Source organism: Choristoneura fumiferana, chromosome 14, assembly GCF_025370935.1.
Source record: "Choristoneura fumiferana chromosome 14, NRCan_CFum_1, whole genome shotgun sequence".
NCBI lineage: Eukaryota > Metazoa > Arthropoda > Insecta > Lepidoptera > Tortricidae > Choristoneura > Choristoneura fumiferana.
This window is the reverse complement of record NC_133485.1, coordinates 18,245,942-18,260,572: the sequence shown is the minus strand read 5'-3', so window position 1 is coordinate 18,260,572 and position 14,631 is coordinate 18,245,942. Positions and strand designations below refer to the sequence as shown.

The 14,631-nt window shown below is 38.2% G+C and overlaps 1 protein-coding gene across 1 annotated transcript; it reads right to left on the bottom strand.

Annotated features, from left to right (window-relative positions):
* Positions 1 to 1,499: 1,499 nt before the first annotated feature.
* On the bottom strand, positions 1,500 to 12,109 carry LOC141434928 (uncharacterized). The gene is made up of 3 exons (XM_074097415.1): positions 11,970 to 12,109; positions 10,160 to 10,290; positions 1,500 to 1,664 (listed from the first exon to the last, which is right to left on the bottom strand). The coding sequence occupies exons 1-3, from the start codon at positions 12,046 to 12,048 to the stop codon at positions 1,500 to 1,502; spliced, it is 375 nt and encodes a 124-aa protein (XP_073953516.1). The 5' UTR covers positions 12,049 to 12,109.
* Between the last annotated feature and the right edge of the window lie 2,522 nt (positions 12,110 to 14,631).

The following is a 14,631-nucleotide window of genomic DNA, read 5'->3' as shown; positions in this document are numbered from 1 at the left end:
CGATTATTTCTTTGTAAAGTTTCAGAGCGCTAGGATCCCACGGACCAAGGGTCTCAACACCGAATGGGACAAAAATTTCAAGGCAAGTTTTTTTTTATTTGTATTTTTTTATGTAGGTATTGTACGTTTAGGTTAGTTTTATTTAAATTGATATGTATTCTTTTCTTTTCAATGTAAGTACAAATAAAACAGTATTTCTCAATACATATTAAACATCCAAGACCCGAGAACAAACTTTCGTATTATTCATACAAATATCTGCCCCGGGCGGGAATCGAACTCAACTCTTCGTAGTCAGGTTCTCTAAAGCGCTCGGTTGTTTATGTGATAAACGCTGCGTTACACCCAATGCGTTTGACGCACATCCAATCTAACCAATCACAATCCACGCAATCTAATTACCAACCTTGTGTTTGCCGCTGCGCTCACCGCTACAGACAATGTTTGGTAATTACATTGATGTGCGTCAAACGCATTGCCTACCCCTTTGGCTGCCGTAATCCCCACGCTTGGCAGGCGGCTTGGGGATCGCAGTACTACGCTGATGGTGTACGCAAAAGAAAACGGGTTCAGGAAACTTCGTAATATCTTCTCGTCCAATATGCCGCAGTGCCTGAAGACTAGAGTTAGACTGTTGGCCATGTACAGAGGCTCAGAGTCACGCAACGAGCTATGGAGAGAGCTATGCTTGGACTTTCTTTGCGCGATAGAATCCGGAATACGGACGTCGAAGAACTAAAGTCACCGACATAGCTGGAAAAATATGCAAGTCGAAGTGGCAATGGGCGGGCCACATCGCTCGAAGAACAGATAACTGTTGGGGGAGAAAAGTCCTCGAGTGGCGACCACAAACCGGAAGACGAAGCGTTGGTAGGCCTCCCGCCAGGTGGACTGACGACATCATGAGAGTTGCGGGAAACCGGTGGATGCAAGCCTTTGTTCAGCAGTTGACGTCTTCCGGCTGATGATGATGATGATCATGTGCGCAAAAGATGCAGCTCCCGTCTTCTGGATTTTTCCCTCAGTCGCCTTCTACGACACCCAACGGGATGAAATGAGGCCCTGTGCACAACATGCGGCATGCATGCGGTAAGCTTGATTTTCAGGCGAGAGTTGAGTAGCTATCGGTTATCGTTTAGTAATGGAGTAGTGACTAGGGGGCCCCAATCCATCGCGGGGCCCTGGGCACGTGCCCAGTGTGCCCAGTGGGGAAAAGGGGCCGGATCCTATCAGTTCAAGTAGTAAGACACAAGGTGAACATGAAACTACCGTGAGACTCACTCATATTAAACGATATTGTAACGGATAACTCACTTCTTAAACCGAGTTTAGCTCGACATGTTTCGGGCTATTTCGTAGCCCTTCTTCTCAGGAGGGGTTAGTGTGCGTGTTGCGGCAGCCGCCGAGTCGCGTGCTCCTGAGAAGAAGTGCTACGAAATAGCACGAAACATGTCGAGCTAAACTCGGTTTATCACGTGAGTTATCCGTTACAATATCGTTTAATAAGACACAAGGTGGCGCACCTCAAAGCCGTAAGCCCGCACGCTGTCGTTAACGCAGGCCTGCGCGCGCGCCTGCCAGCCGGCGCCCGCGCAGCGCGATGCGCACACGCCGCGGTGCACCAGCGACCGGTTGTAGTGCTGCAGAGTGTACGACGAGTATTCCTGCAAGTAAATAAAAAATTCAATGTCAAAGTCAAAGTCAACAAAATAGCTTTATTCAATTTAGGCTACAACAAGCATTGTCAAAGAAAATCTACCACTGGTTCGGAAAAAACGTCTGTTGAAAGAATCCGGCAAGAAACTCAACGACGTATATTTTTTTTAAAAACAGATTTACAATATTATTAAATGATAACTATACATAATAACAAGTATTTTACACAACATATTTTTAACACAGTAGGTTCGCTATTTGAAGTAAGGGTCGCCAATTCGGATCGGAATTATTTCCAATGATCTCCAATGATGATTTTCAAAAGAAAATGTCGAACTGATGATAATACCACCATAATTGATATACTATAATATTTCTTTCCACACACAATCTTTCCTTTCCTTCCTTTTTAGGGATAATAAATAACAAATAAATATCATTAGACACTTGACAAGTTGACAGCAATTGACCTAGTCCCAAACTAAGCAAAGCTTGTACTATGGATACTAGGCAACGGATACACATACTATATAGATAAATACATACTTAAATACATATTAAACATCCAAGGCCCGAGAGCAAACAGACGTATTATTCATACAAATATCTGCCCCGGCCGGGAATCGAACCCGGGAGCTCAAGCTTCGTAGTCAGTTCTCTATTCACTTGGCCATCCGGGGATAAGCTCGCCTTTGTACTTCTCTCTGTGTATCTGTATTTCTATTTTCTATTTTTATGTTCAATAAACAGCTTACATTCATACATACTTTCTTATTTATTATACTTGTGTGAACTCGTAGCTGCGCACGCGTAAACCATCAGTACCTCCAGCATTTGAACTGATATTTCAATTTTTTTTTCTAAACTTCCATAAGTATTCCCAAAAATCGTGCCTCATGACTTACAGTAATTGACCAGTTAAGTTTCGTGATTTTGTCCTGATCCCGTCCTATCGAGATAAAAAGTAGCCTGTAGATGTCCAGCTAACTTATCTACATCTAAATTTTATCCAAATCTATCCATTTGTTTTTAGCGTGAATGAGTAACAATAGTTATTTGTGATACGAGGTTGTTATATAGTGTTACAAATGAGTTGACCCGAAGTTGAATAAACCCGAGCCGCAAGGCGAGGGTTTTCATCGTCACGAGTTTGTTAAACCTTGCCAACCGGTATCATAAAACGTTTTTTAATAGGTACATTTTAGAGAAAATAGGCAATTAATAACACAAAATTGAAAAATAAAAACAAGACAACGCAATGTTTTAAAAAAAATGGCGTGTCCGTAATGCGCATGCGTAAGTTTTCTTTTTAATTAGGTTAACTAAAATTATCAGGCAGAGGTTCGACGCGTTCAGTTCAGCCACTGTGATTTTTTCGAATAAATAAAAGGTGGAACTCATTAAAATCTGAGGTAAGTAATTAACCATATCGAAAATACGAACTGAGACATGGATGCACAGAAAAACCAGAAAGAGAACCAGCGCTGGAATTGAACCCAGGTCCTCAGCATTCCGTGCTGCGTGCCATACCCCTCTACACTACCACTGGACAGGAGTACAGACACGAATTTACCTTATGCACCCATATGGAGGGAATGCTGAGGACCAGGGTTCGATTCCCAGCGTTGGTCTCTTTTTCTGGTTTTTTGTGCATCCATGTCTCAGTTTGTATTTCGATATCGAAATTCATTACTCAGTATTGTATATTTATACATTTTTCTACGTGTAAGTCGAAATTTTTATTTTTGTCATTTAAAACTCTTTGCTTGTCAACTTTTAAAATAGAGATTTAAAAAAAAACTTAAAAAATAGCACTAGTGCGGTAAAATGTACGAACCATGTACACATCCTTTGAAAGTGAATTTTCGAGCAAATGTATTGAAAAATACGAAATACACGCACAAACTTTCGCATTTATCATTAATAGGGTCGGCACACGCGGGCATCAACATTCCAAGCAGGTGGAACGTGAATGACCCCGATCGTGGATGCGATGTTTGTTGATGTAAGTCACCGTTGCGCGCGCGCAGCGGGTGAAGGCCGCGTGTGTAATCTGACCGCGTTGAGGTAATCCTATTACTGTCGTCGGTTAAAAGAATTTGATCAATACGGTATTTGACGACTCCTGAATTTGCCATGTCTTATATATATTATTTTGAAAATATAGATACATATACCTACAGACGTACAGACAGTGTTTAGCGAAGAGAAAACTTACTTAAATCTGTTGAAAATTGGATTTATAATAATTTGTTGAAAAATCTATATAAGTACCTGTGTCTTTCTCAAACGCTTTTCTCTAGCAGCAAGTATGGCGCTACTTGCGTGTGACGTCACATGCAAGTATGTCTTTCTCTGTCTTATCTTGAATTTCAAACCTTTATAACTTTGTTATTTATAAAGGTAGCTCAAAAATTGTTTCTCTATTCGATAACAGGTATTGTGAGTTTTAATTTATAAAACATATCGACGGTGGAAAGCATAAACGCTGTAACCCACACCTCTACCAAAATTTTTTATTGCATATTTCGATTCAGTTTTTTTTTCTGCGTCGAATGCTGTAACTCTCGTTGCTCTACGACGCTTAGAAGTTTCTGGACAGCGTAGTAATTTTTACAATTTTTGGCTATTTATGGTACGTCAAATGCTGTAACCGACACAAAAAACGAAAAAAAATTGAGTCCTGTATCTTACTTCATACACGCGGAACAATATTCATCCGCACGATGTCGCTTACAGCGTTGAGGCGAAATAAAAAATATATCATACGTGGGTTACAGCATTTACGCCGATCGAGAATGTATTGCAGGTGAGTGTTAAAGCATTCACTGGGAATCAAAACAACTAAATACTTAGGGTTACAGCTTTCTATCAAAATTTTTCAAGGCAATATGAGTATTTAATACATTTATCTCCCGGAGTATTAGGATAAGATTCATGACGTTACAGCATTTGAAAATGCATGATATTATTGTTAGCAGTAAATTTACATCATTTTTACAACACTTTTATTAGCTTTACATGTATGTTTGTTTGTAACCGACTCCTTTGAACTCGATTTTGACCCACTTTAAACGGTCAGATTTAATTTAAACTCTGTAGACTTATTAGTTGACAGACAGTTGGTAGATGATTAATACAATAATCTCATAAGTTAATTATCAACTAACACTAAATCTACTTAAAAAAAACTAAAAGTAAATTTACTAGGTACTAAGACTTACTAGCGCCCCACCGCGGCTTCGCACGGTCACAAATTTAAATAAAGGTCTCTATAGAAGGACACCTCACACACATTTTTCAGCTCCATTTCCCGCGCAAAGCCGGAACGCTTTTTTTAATTCATAATATTTTTGTGTGAATGTTATTTAAAATAATTAAAAAAACCGGCAAGAGCGGCTATCCAGCAAAATTACAGCTTTCTAGCATTGATAGTTTCTGAGCAAAGCCGCGGATGGACGGACGGACAGACAGACAGACAGACAGACATGGCGAAACTATTAAGGGTTTCGTTTGTGCAATTTTGGCTCCGGAAACCTAAAAAGTGATCTATAAGTATTGAAACAGTCTTGAATATGAAATATTTTATAGATAAATGGTTTCATTTTGGTCGGGATTTTTATCAACTTATAAAATTAAAAAAGTACCTAGTTATAAGTGACATTATACTAGTAGTTACAATAGATGGACAAATCGTAAAGTTTTTCTAGATACCGATATATCTTTCTTCTTCTTCAGCCTTTCTCAACCTTCGCGGTGTAGGCCTCCTTCAATTTTTTCCACTTTTGGATCCAGTTTGAACCAGCAACGTTTTTTACATCGTCTTTTCACCGCATTTGTGGTCTACCCTGAGGTCGCTTTTTCCCCCATGGCTTCCACTCTAGGAGATGCTTGCACCACGACTGTTCACTCCAGGCCACATGGCCAGCCTACTTCCACTTTAAGCTCGCCTTCGACTTTGCTTTGATCCCGAAGCTATTTATTTGTTTTGCGGTCCATCAGCGACACTTCGACCAGCTTTTTCTCCACTGCCCTCTGGGCCACTTGTAATCGATTGATCACGTCTTTCGTGAATACCCAGGTTTCAGCACCATAAGTGAGCACCGGCAGGATGCACTGGTTATATATCCTGGCTTTTTCTTCCGCAGAATTTTTTACCTTTAAAGCAAAATCCAGTTTCGAGTATGCTGCCCACAAAAGCCGTATTCGTTTGTGCAGTTCGCTAGTTTGGTTATCTTTGCCCATCCTGATCTCCTGTCCCAAGTATACGTACTTCTTTACCTGGTCTACGGTGGTTTGGTTGATGGTTGTGCTTACGTTATTTCCATCCATGTTCGTCATAATCTTGGTTTTTCCAAGTTTATTTCCAAACCAAGTTGTAAAGAGACGTCACTCAACTCCTGTAATTCTTCAGGAATGTGTACTCCTGTAATTCTTCAGGATTATCCGTGAGATGGACTATGTCATCTGCGAACCTTAAGTTATTCAGTCTAGCTCCTGCTATATTTAGACCTCGATTTTCCCATGCGAGTTTTTTGAAAACATCTTTCAGAACCAGAGTAAACAGGTTTGGATTAACTGGCTTTTTTTTCCCTTTTTAGTTCGCTTTTTTTTCTAATAAAAGCTTGTTTTTGTTACACCTAAAGTTACATTATTGAAGTTGTAATAGTATGAAACCCAATTTTTTTCTGGTAATAAATATAGTGTGTCTTTGGCATAGTGTAGCATTTTTAATGCAGAAAAAAAATTTGAAATCGGTTCAGTAGTTTTTGAGTTTATTCGTAAGAAACATCCAAAATGAGTATAGACTAGTATAGAAATAAAAAAAACTTGAAAAATCTCATTGACAAAATTGATTCCACAAGTAAGCTCAAGAGTATTTGGGATTGCCAGCAAGTAAAAAAAAAAAAAAAAACAGTAAGAAGATACTGTCGAAGAAGACGCGGATTGCGAAAAATACCAAGACGAATAAAAAACACATTTCCCTAAATTATTTGACCGTATTGATTGATTATTGTTACGATTAATCAATAATACAAACTAAAATAAGTATTTGCCATTTTTAAAGTTCCATAATACTTTGACCAGTTGCTGATTACGCTAATTTATTTTACATGGATTGGATTGATTTAAGCTGTTACTTCAATTTAATTTTTCATTTTGAGAATGTAAACCAGCTTACAACACTTTATATGATCAAAAGTACTGGACATTGTCCAATTACGACATTTATGCTTTCCCAAAAAAATACACTTTCTACTATTTCATACATTATTGTACTGATGTAACTCCGTTCTCGTGGATTAAAACAAAATATTCAAATGCTGTAACCCACCAAAACTTCTTTGCTGACTACTTTAGAGAATATTTTTACCAAGAGAATGATAGCCTAGCCAAATATACATCATTTCCCAAAGAATGGTTACTTTAGGCCAAAAGGATCATGAGTTATGATTTTTTTAGTAAATTTTAAAAAGTTTTTTGGCTCTGGTGTAAACTTTACACATTTTGGGTTACAGCGTTTATGCTTTCCACCGTCGATATACAAAATAGTCAAATACCGTATTCCGTACGTGGTTTTGGGCATTTTAACTTTCACCTCCCGGGACCTAACTTTTTAACAGACTTTTTTACTTACGACCCAAGACGTGGTTTACCAGCTTAGTTATTTTGGATTATTAATTCAAAATTCTTAAGATTATTTTTTCAATGAACAATGTGTACTTTATAAATAACATTCGGCCGTTATTCTTGATGTTAATTGGTCCTTTATAAAGTAAGCGAGGGCCCACAAAAAATGGCGCAATTTTTTTTTTCGGAATTTGGTGAATTTTGTTGATCTCTGGTTCTCCTTACTCAGAATCACGAGCAACCTATTGATTGATGTATCCACAGCATATCGACCCAAAAAAACTATATGAAAAAAGTCACAAAACTGACAATAATATTAGGGACACTTTTTCTTCGTCCAAATCAATAGTGCTCGTGAGTAAGGAGAACCCAGAATTACCTAATTCTAAAAAAAAAAATAAAGCGTCTATGTAAGTATAGATACGATTACCTATGTATACCTCTAGATCGCAAGAAGCCATAAGCTACAGGAAGCACAAAACTCTTGTGAAGATCCTTGAAGAATACCCATGCCCAGCAGCGGACTTCTTCCGGCGTCAGCCAATGTCAATGATGAAGAGTTGTTATGAGTTAGATAAGTACAAGTTGAATGAAATCATCACCAACTGTTTGATCCCAAGGTTGCAATGGAGTCATTATAAAGGTAAAGTTATTAACATTGAAGATCTTCAAATGTCAGAAGGTACCTATGAATGTTAAAGTACTCGCCTTTATTCGATGTATATTTAAAACAGATACTTCACTATTTAAATTCCTTCAATATAATCAACAAGTTACTTGTATTTTGTCAATAAAACAAAAAAAAGTGCTTCGTCCGCTTGGAATTTGGTGATCGCGCGCTGTTCCCTCGGGAACTGTGCATTTTTCTGGGATAAAAAGTAGCCTATGTCAGCCACCTGTCCAGTGGACTGTCCTGGACAGTCCAGTCGTAGTGTAGGGGTATATCACGCAGCGCGGAATGCTGAGGACCTGGGTTCGATTCCCAGCGCTAGTCTCTTTTTCTGGTTTTTCTGTGCATCTATGTTTCAGTTTGTATTTTCGATATGGATTTTACGGGATGACCGTAAAATTAACATTTGGAGTTGAAATAAAAAATACAAAAATACTCCAAAAACCAATCTTAAGAAGGTCCAGAGTCCAAATCTAGGTTAGATGCAACAAAATTTTAATTTTCTTGTTCTTCTTTTCATTTATAAATATATTTGTTTACATTATGTTTTACCTTAAAGCTTATTTATGGTCTGTCACCCAGATACATCACAATTAAACGTGCATGGAATTTTAGGAATATACTAGATAATCCTGAATGCTATCACCAGCACCTTGTTTACACGATTTCCGTGTGGAAAACGATTTTTATTCCTATAAATGGTTATATCGAAAAAAAAAACAAATTTATTTAATTTGAAGTGAATGTATAGCTGCGTAATTGCATTATCCTGTCTTGTTAAAATATTACATTGCACCATATTATGCCTTATATATCAGTCGCTACTTAGTATTATTTGCACTTTATATGTTTAACAGCCTCAACCTGCACCTAAAATACACAAATTTAAGTGTGCGCTAAGCCTTTCTTGTCTGGCCCTGACATCTTTAGGACTGCATTCTTCATGACATCACAGTCACACTTGCCTGATAAAGCCACTGATGAGGGTAGAATGGGTGCGCATTTTTTCACATAACTTTTTAAGTCCTATTATCGGAAGTACGAAAATGTTTCTCATACCATTTTACATCATACATAACGATCACTCTTCATAATTTTTTTAAATAGTAAATATCGAAACTCATAATCATCAGAATTCATAATATCACTAATCATACAACTTGTTCGTACTAATATTGGTTTTCATACATTTTCTTGTACTAACGATCGAAACTCCTAATCATTCTAATTCATAATGCCAATATTCATAACTTTTTAATACTAATGTTTGGTTTAATATATTTCTTAATCATAAGTGTTATTTACCCGCATTATTGACGCGCAGGGACTTCGAAAACTGCGATGGTGCGAAATGATGTATTTAAGAAAGGACTCTGTTAGGTACGACGACGAGCGAAGCGAGTAGAAGTGTTAGGTAGAACTGTGGCCCTACAGCGCGCGAGCCGAGTGAGCGAAGCGAGCGTGCCGCGGCAGCGACCGGCGAAGCGCCAGGACCGAACATATTTTCCAACTAATACTAATATAATATAAATAATTAACGATATAAGTAAATATTATTTTGAATAGGTAGTTACCGTTATGAAAGACAATATTATGATATGATAGAAGCCATATTAATGCCATTATTAATAAGAAAATTATGATATTCGTCTGTTATGAAGGAACATTTTCTGAATAACAACATTATGAGTTGAGATGTGTTCTTAGTAATGACATTATGAGTAAAAAAAATATGAACACTGTCTGTTATGAGTTCAGATGTTAGTAATAAAAAATTATGAACAAAAAAAGTATGAGGAAAAAAAATATGAAGAACACAAATCGGTAGTAAAATAAATAATAGGAATAAGAATTTTATGAGAGTCAATAATATGGACCCGGGTAGAATGAAATTCTTTTTCAGCGCCCGTTTCAACCCTTTGGCACCCATTTTTAGGGACCCGTGTCTCAAAAGGAAAAACGGAACCCTTGTAGGAGCAAGTTTTTGTTTCTCTGTCCGTCTGTCAAGACAAGAGCAAGACCCTTTTTTGTTCGAAACGCGTCAGTGTGGTATTGGTGATAGTTGAGTTTGTGTGATTTGTGTGTGTTCTTAAAGTGGTGTGTGGAGGAACTGCATGAACGTAGCTATGATAAGTTCGCGGGTGAGCAAAGGAATTGTTTCAGTCTATGGATCAGTAGTCACGAGGTGGCTGTCAACAGTACCTTTATCAGCTGCATTGTGGAGTTGTTCCCGGAGACCAAAGCTGCCTCCACGACGCAGTAGACGTCATCAGGTCGCTGGCAGCGCGTCCAGTCGTCCAGCCCGAACAGGGGCGGTACAGAATCCATTGTATCTGAGACATGGTGAACAATGTATCAATGTGTGTATGTGGTGTGTATGGTAAAAAAAGCCGTGGTGGCCTAGTGGTTGTCCTATCGCCTCTCAAGCATAGGATCGTGGGTTCAAACCCCGGCTCGCACCTCTGAATTTTACATGTACGGAATTACATTTGAAATTTACCACGAGCTTTACGGTGAAGGAAAACATGGTAAAGAAACCTGCACAAACCTGCGAAGCAATTCCATGCGGCGTGTGAAGTTCCTAATCCGCACTGGGCCCGCGTGGGAACTATCATAGTCCATAATGGACGTATGTAAGCTGGGATGATGATACATTGTTCATCATCCCAGCCTATATACGTCCCACTGCTGGGCACAGGCCTCCTCTCTGAATGAGAGGGCTTGGGCCGTAGTTCCCACGCGGGCCCACTGCGGATTGGGAACTTCACATACACCATTGAATTATTTCGCAGGTTTGTAAGCAAACGCTTATGCTTATGTTTTCCTTCACCGTAAAACTCGTGTACAAATGTAAATTCGCACACGAATTTCGAAAAACTCAGGTTTTTCTTACGAGAGGGAGGCAAACGAGCAAGCGGGTCATCTGATGGTAAATTGATCACCACTGCCCATGAGTACCAACTACTCATCATGAGGAGAGTCATGGGTCCATTGCCATGCTTTTAAGAAAGTATAAGCGCCGGTGCGAGCCGGGGTTTGATTGAACCCATGACCTTCCACTTGAGAGGCCGTAGTACCACGACATAGTTTTATGAACATGAAACTACCGTGAGACTCACTCATATTAAATATAATGACCCGGATAACTCACGTCTTAAATCGAGTTTAGCTCGACATGTTTCGGGCTAATCCGTAGCCCTTCGTCTTCGGAGCAACGCGACTCCGCGGCTGCTGCAACACGCGCAGTAGTGTGTTATCCGGGTCATTAAATTTAATATGACATGTTTTACATTACACCACTATAGTTCTACATGTTTTTATGTTTGCTCAATAAAATAGATTCTTGTGCGATAAATATATGAAAGCAATCGATATTTTAGGCCGTGGTGGCCTAGTGGTGACCTAAGGCCTCTCAAGCAGAGGACCGTGGGTTCGAGTCCACTCTTATTTTATTAACCCACGACGCAAAAAGAGGGGTGTTATAAGTATGACCGCTATGTGTGTCTGTGTGTCTGTTTGTGTTTGTCTGTCTGTCTGTCTGTGGCACCGTAGCCCTTAAACGGATGGACCGATTTAAATGCGGTTTTTTTATTTGATAGCAGGTTTTCTAGCAATGGTTCATCGACATGTTTTTTTTTCAAAATCGGTTCAGCCGTTTTTGAGACATTGAACTTTGAAGTGACAGTCGGGGGTTTTCCAACTTTTTGTTGGTTAGGTTATTATAAAATACTTAATGCGCAAAAATTAATTAATAGTTCTTCTTATTATTCTTTAATTTAATGTTAGTTATGACTTTGTAAGATCTAAGTTAAATTGTACCGTTTGTGCCAAAATAAGGAATAAACATTAAAATAAAATAAAATTTGAAATTTGGTATGCAAGTGTAGTTTCGGTGACAATGCAAGTAGGTAAAGTCAATAAAAAGTACAGTCAGCAAAAAAAGCGTGTATTAAAAATGAAAATTTTACCAAAAAATATTTTGTTTTAAAAATATTTTAAAATAAATAAGTACCTTTAAACTCCACGACATCGATACTTCCCCGCACCACCCACAAATTCACCACCAAGAATAAAAACTTATGGCACATCATATTAAAAATATAAAAAAAAATGTTTTTTACACAAAAATCGCGGACATATTCTACGCGTTCGACTCGCAACACCGTATGGAGCACACTTGCGTTACCCACGTACGAAGAAGAAGGTTGTGTAATACGGGGTAAGGTCGCCTACCTTCTCTAGAGTCCGTTAGCTTTACCCAATAATACATTTTTAGAGTTCCGTGTCAAAAGGGTCTCGATGAACCTGCTACTAAAGAGCGGTTTCAGATTATCCGATCCGATATCAGTATCGGACGCCGATACCGATATCAGGGCAAGTAAAATGTATGAAATATGTACCTGTCTTTTAGATTATCCGATACCGATATCGGATCGGATAGTCTGAAAACGCTCTAAGGCTGTTTATCCGTCTGTCACAGGGTATTGTATCGTTCGTAACATTATGTATGTATGTAAACAAAACAACGTCAATTGGTGTCTTAAATATTAAAATTCCCCCATTAAACTATCTAAACATTTACATTTCTGTATTTAAATACTTACACTAGTGGTAAGGTCGTAAAAATTTGTACTATTTGAACATTTTGAAGTGAGCCCACGTTTTCATTCGAATAAAATGTGCTTTATCAATCAAAAATCATATTTTTTTTATTAGAATGTCGTAATTATATCCTAAACATAACGTAGCAATATCCAGATTTGTTCTAGTGTTGTCAATAAAAATAAAAAAATAAAATTACTAATCAACAAAATACAATCTCCATACAAAAAATATGTGTCTCCTTACTACCCAACAACAAAATAATTTACATAGAAAAAAAAATATGTGTAATGGTTTAAAATTCTTAGTTTACCTACTAATAGCGATAAAAATGACGTGTAATTATATATATATTATTTTAATCAAGCAATCCTAATGGCCAAAAATCATAATCTATAAATGTGTCTCCAGAATTTTTCTAGTGTGTTATTCGAATTTGATTTGATGGTAGATTTTTTGTTTACTCGACTAGGCAACAAATTCGACCAATTTTAGGTGTGGCAACACCTTACGTAAACTGTCAAATGTCACTTTTCTCATCACTACTCATTTTGTGGTCGCGATAGTCTTCGTAAGGTGGATGTGTGTTTTTACTACGCATGTTTCGGGGGATTTGTTTGAAGATTTGTACAAGGTTAGTACGAAAGTATTGTTTATTACACCCCGAATTATGAAAATACAGGCAATGAACTAAGTAAACACGTGGTTTATATTGAAATCGAAGTAAATTTCTGGCTGGTATTCGTTGTTGAAGTTAGAATTTCCAATTGTGTTTGTGCCAGTGCGTTATTGTGTGTTATGTTGTATGTTATGTGACACACCGGAATTTTTTAAAGCTGGTTGTACATGACAGTTAACCGGTTGTGGCGAAGTAAAAATGAGGGTTATGTTATTTTCTAATAAGTGAAGTGGAACATTATGAAGACATAAGTATTATGGTATGTGCGATATTTATAAGACTTTCTATTGGTGTATCTATGGTGGATCTTTAAAATTATCTCGCAATTATTTAAATTTTATTGTGATTATGGCGACGAATAAAGATTATTTTAGCTTTTCGAATTATTTTTGTTATTAACTTTGCAAAAGAAAACTTTCATTCCTATTGTTAATTAGTGGATTCGAATTTTGTACAAATAAAATGAATACATAAAAAATTAACTGCACTTTTTTAACCTAAAATAGTCAAATGAGCACTAAGCTTTACAATATTCCAGTGCGTTATTGTGTTTCAGTGTGTTATGTCTTCCAGTGTGTTATTTTACAATTATTTGCGACCTTACCCTAGTTTGTCCAGTTTACGCCAGCTTGCTGCCGGATATCATCTGTCCATCTTTTTGGTGGTCGTCCTCTACCGCGGGTGTTAGCACGGGGTCTCCACTCCAGGACTCTTCTCGCCCAACGACTGTGGTCCATTCTAGCAATATGTCCTGCCCATCTCCACTTTCTGCGTTCTATTTCTGTTATTACGTCATTCACTTTAGTCTTCTGTCTGATCAACTCGTTTTTCTTTCGGTCCAGAAGGTGTATTCCGAGCATTATTCGCTCCATTGCTCACTGGATGCGAGTGGCAATGAATAGGCAAGACTGTAAAAGTAGAGAGGAGGCCTATGTCCGAAGACGGGCGCTATAAGGGCTGATATAGATAGATAGATAGACTAGTTTGTATAACAATGATAGATAAGTAAAATTTACAAAAACCTTGAACGTACCCAATCTGGCAGCTGAAGTTTGTTTACATTTAGTTAAATACTTATCCAAACCAAATATAGTAGCACAAAGGTTCCACCCCGGTACGTGATTAAGTTTCCTCTACTGTCATCATCATCATCATCCCAGTCTATATACGTCCCACGGCTGGGCACAGGCCTCCTTTCAGAACAAGAGGGCTTGGGCCGTAGTTCCCACGCGGGCCCAGTGCGGATTGGGAACTTCACACGCTTCGCAGGTTTGTGCAGGTTTCCTCACGATGTTTTCCTTCACCACAAAGCTCGTGGTAAATTTCAAATGTGCACATGAATTTCGAAAAACTCAGAGGTGCGAGCGGGATTTGAACCCACGACCCTCTGTTT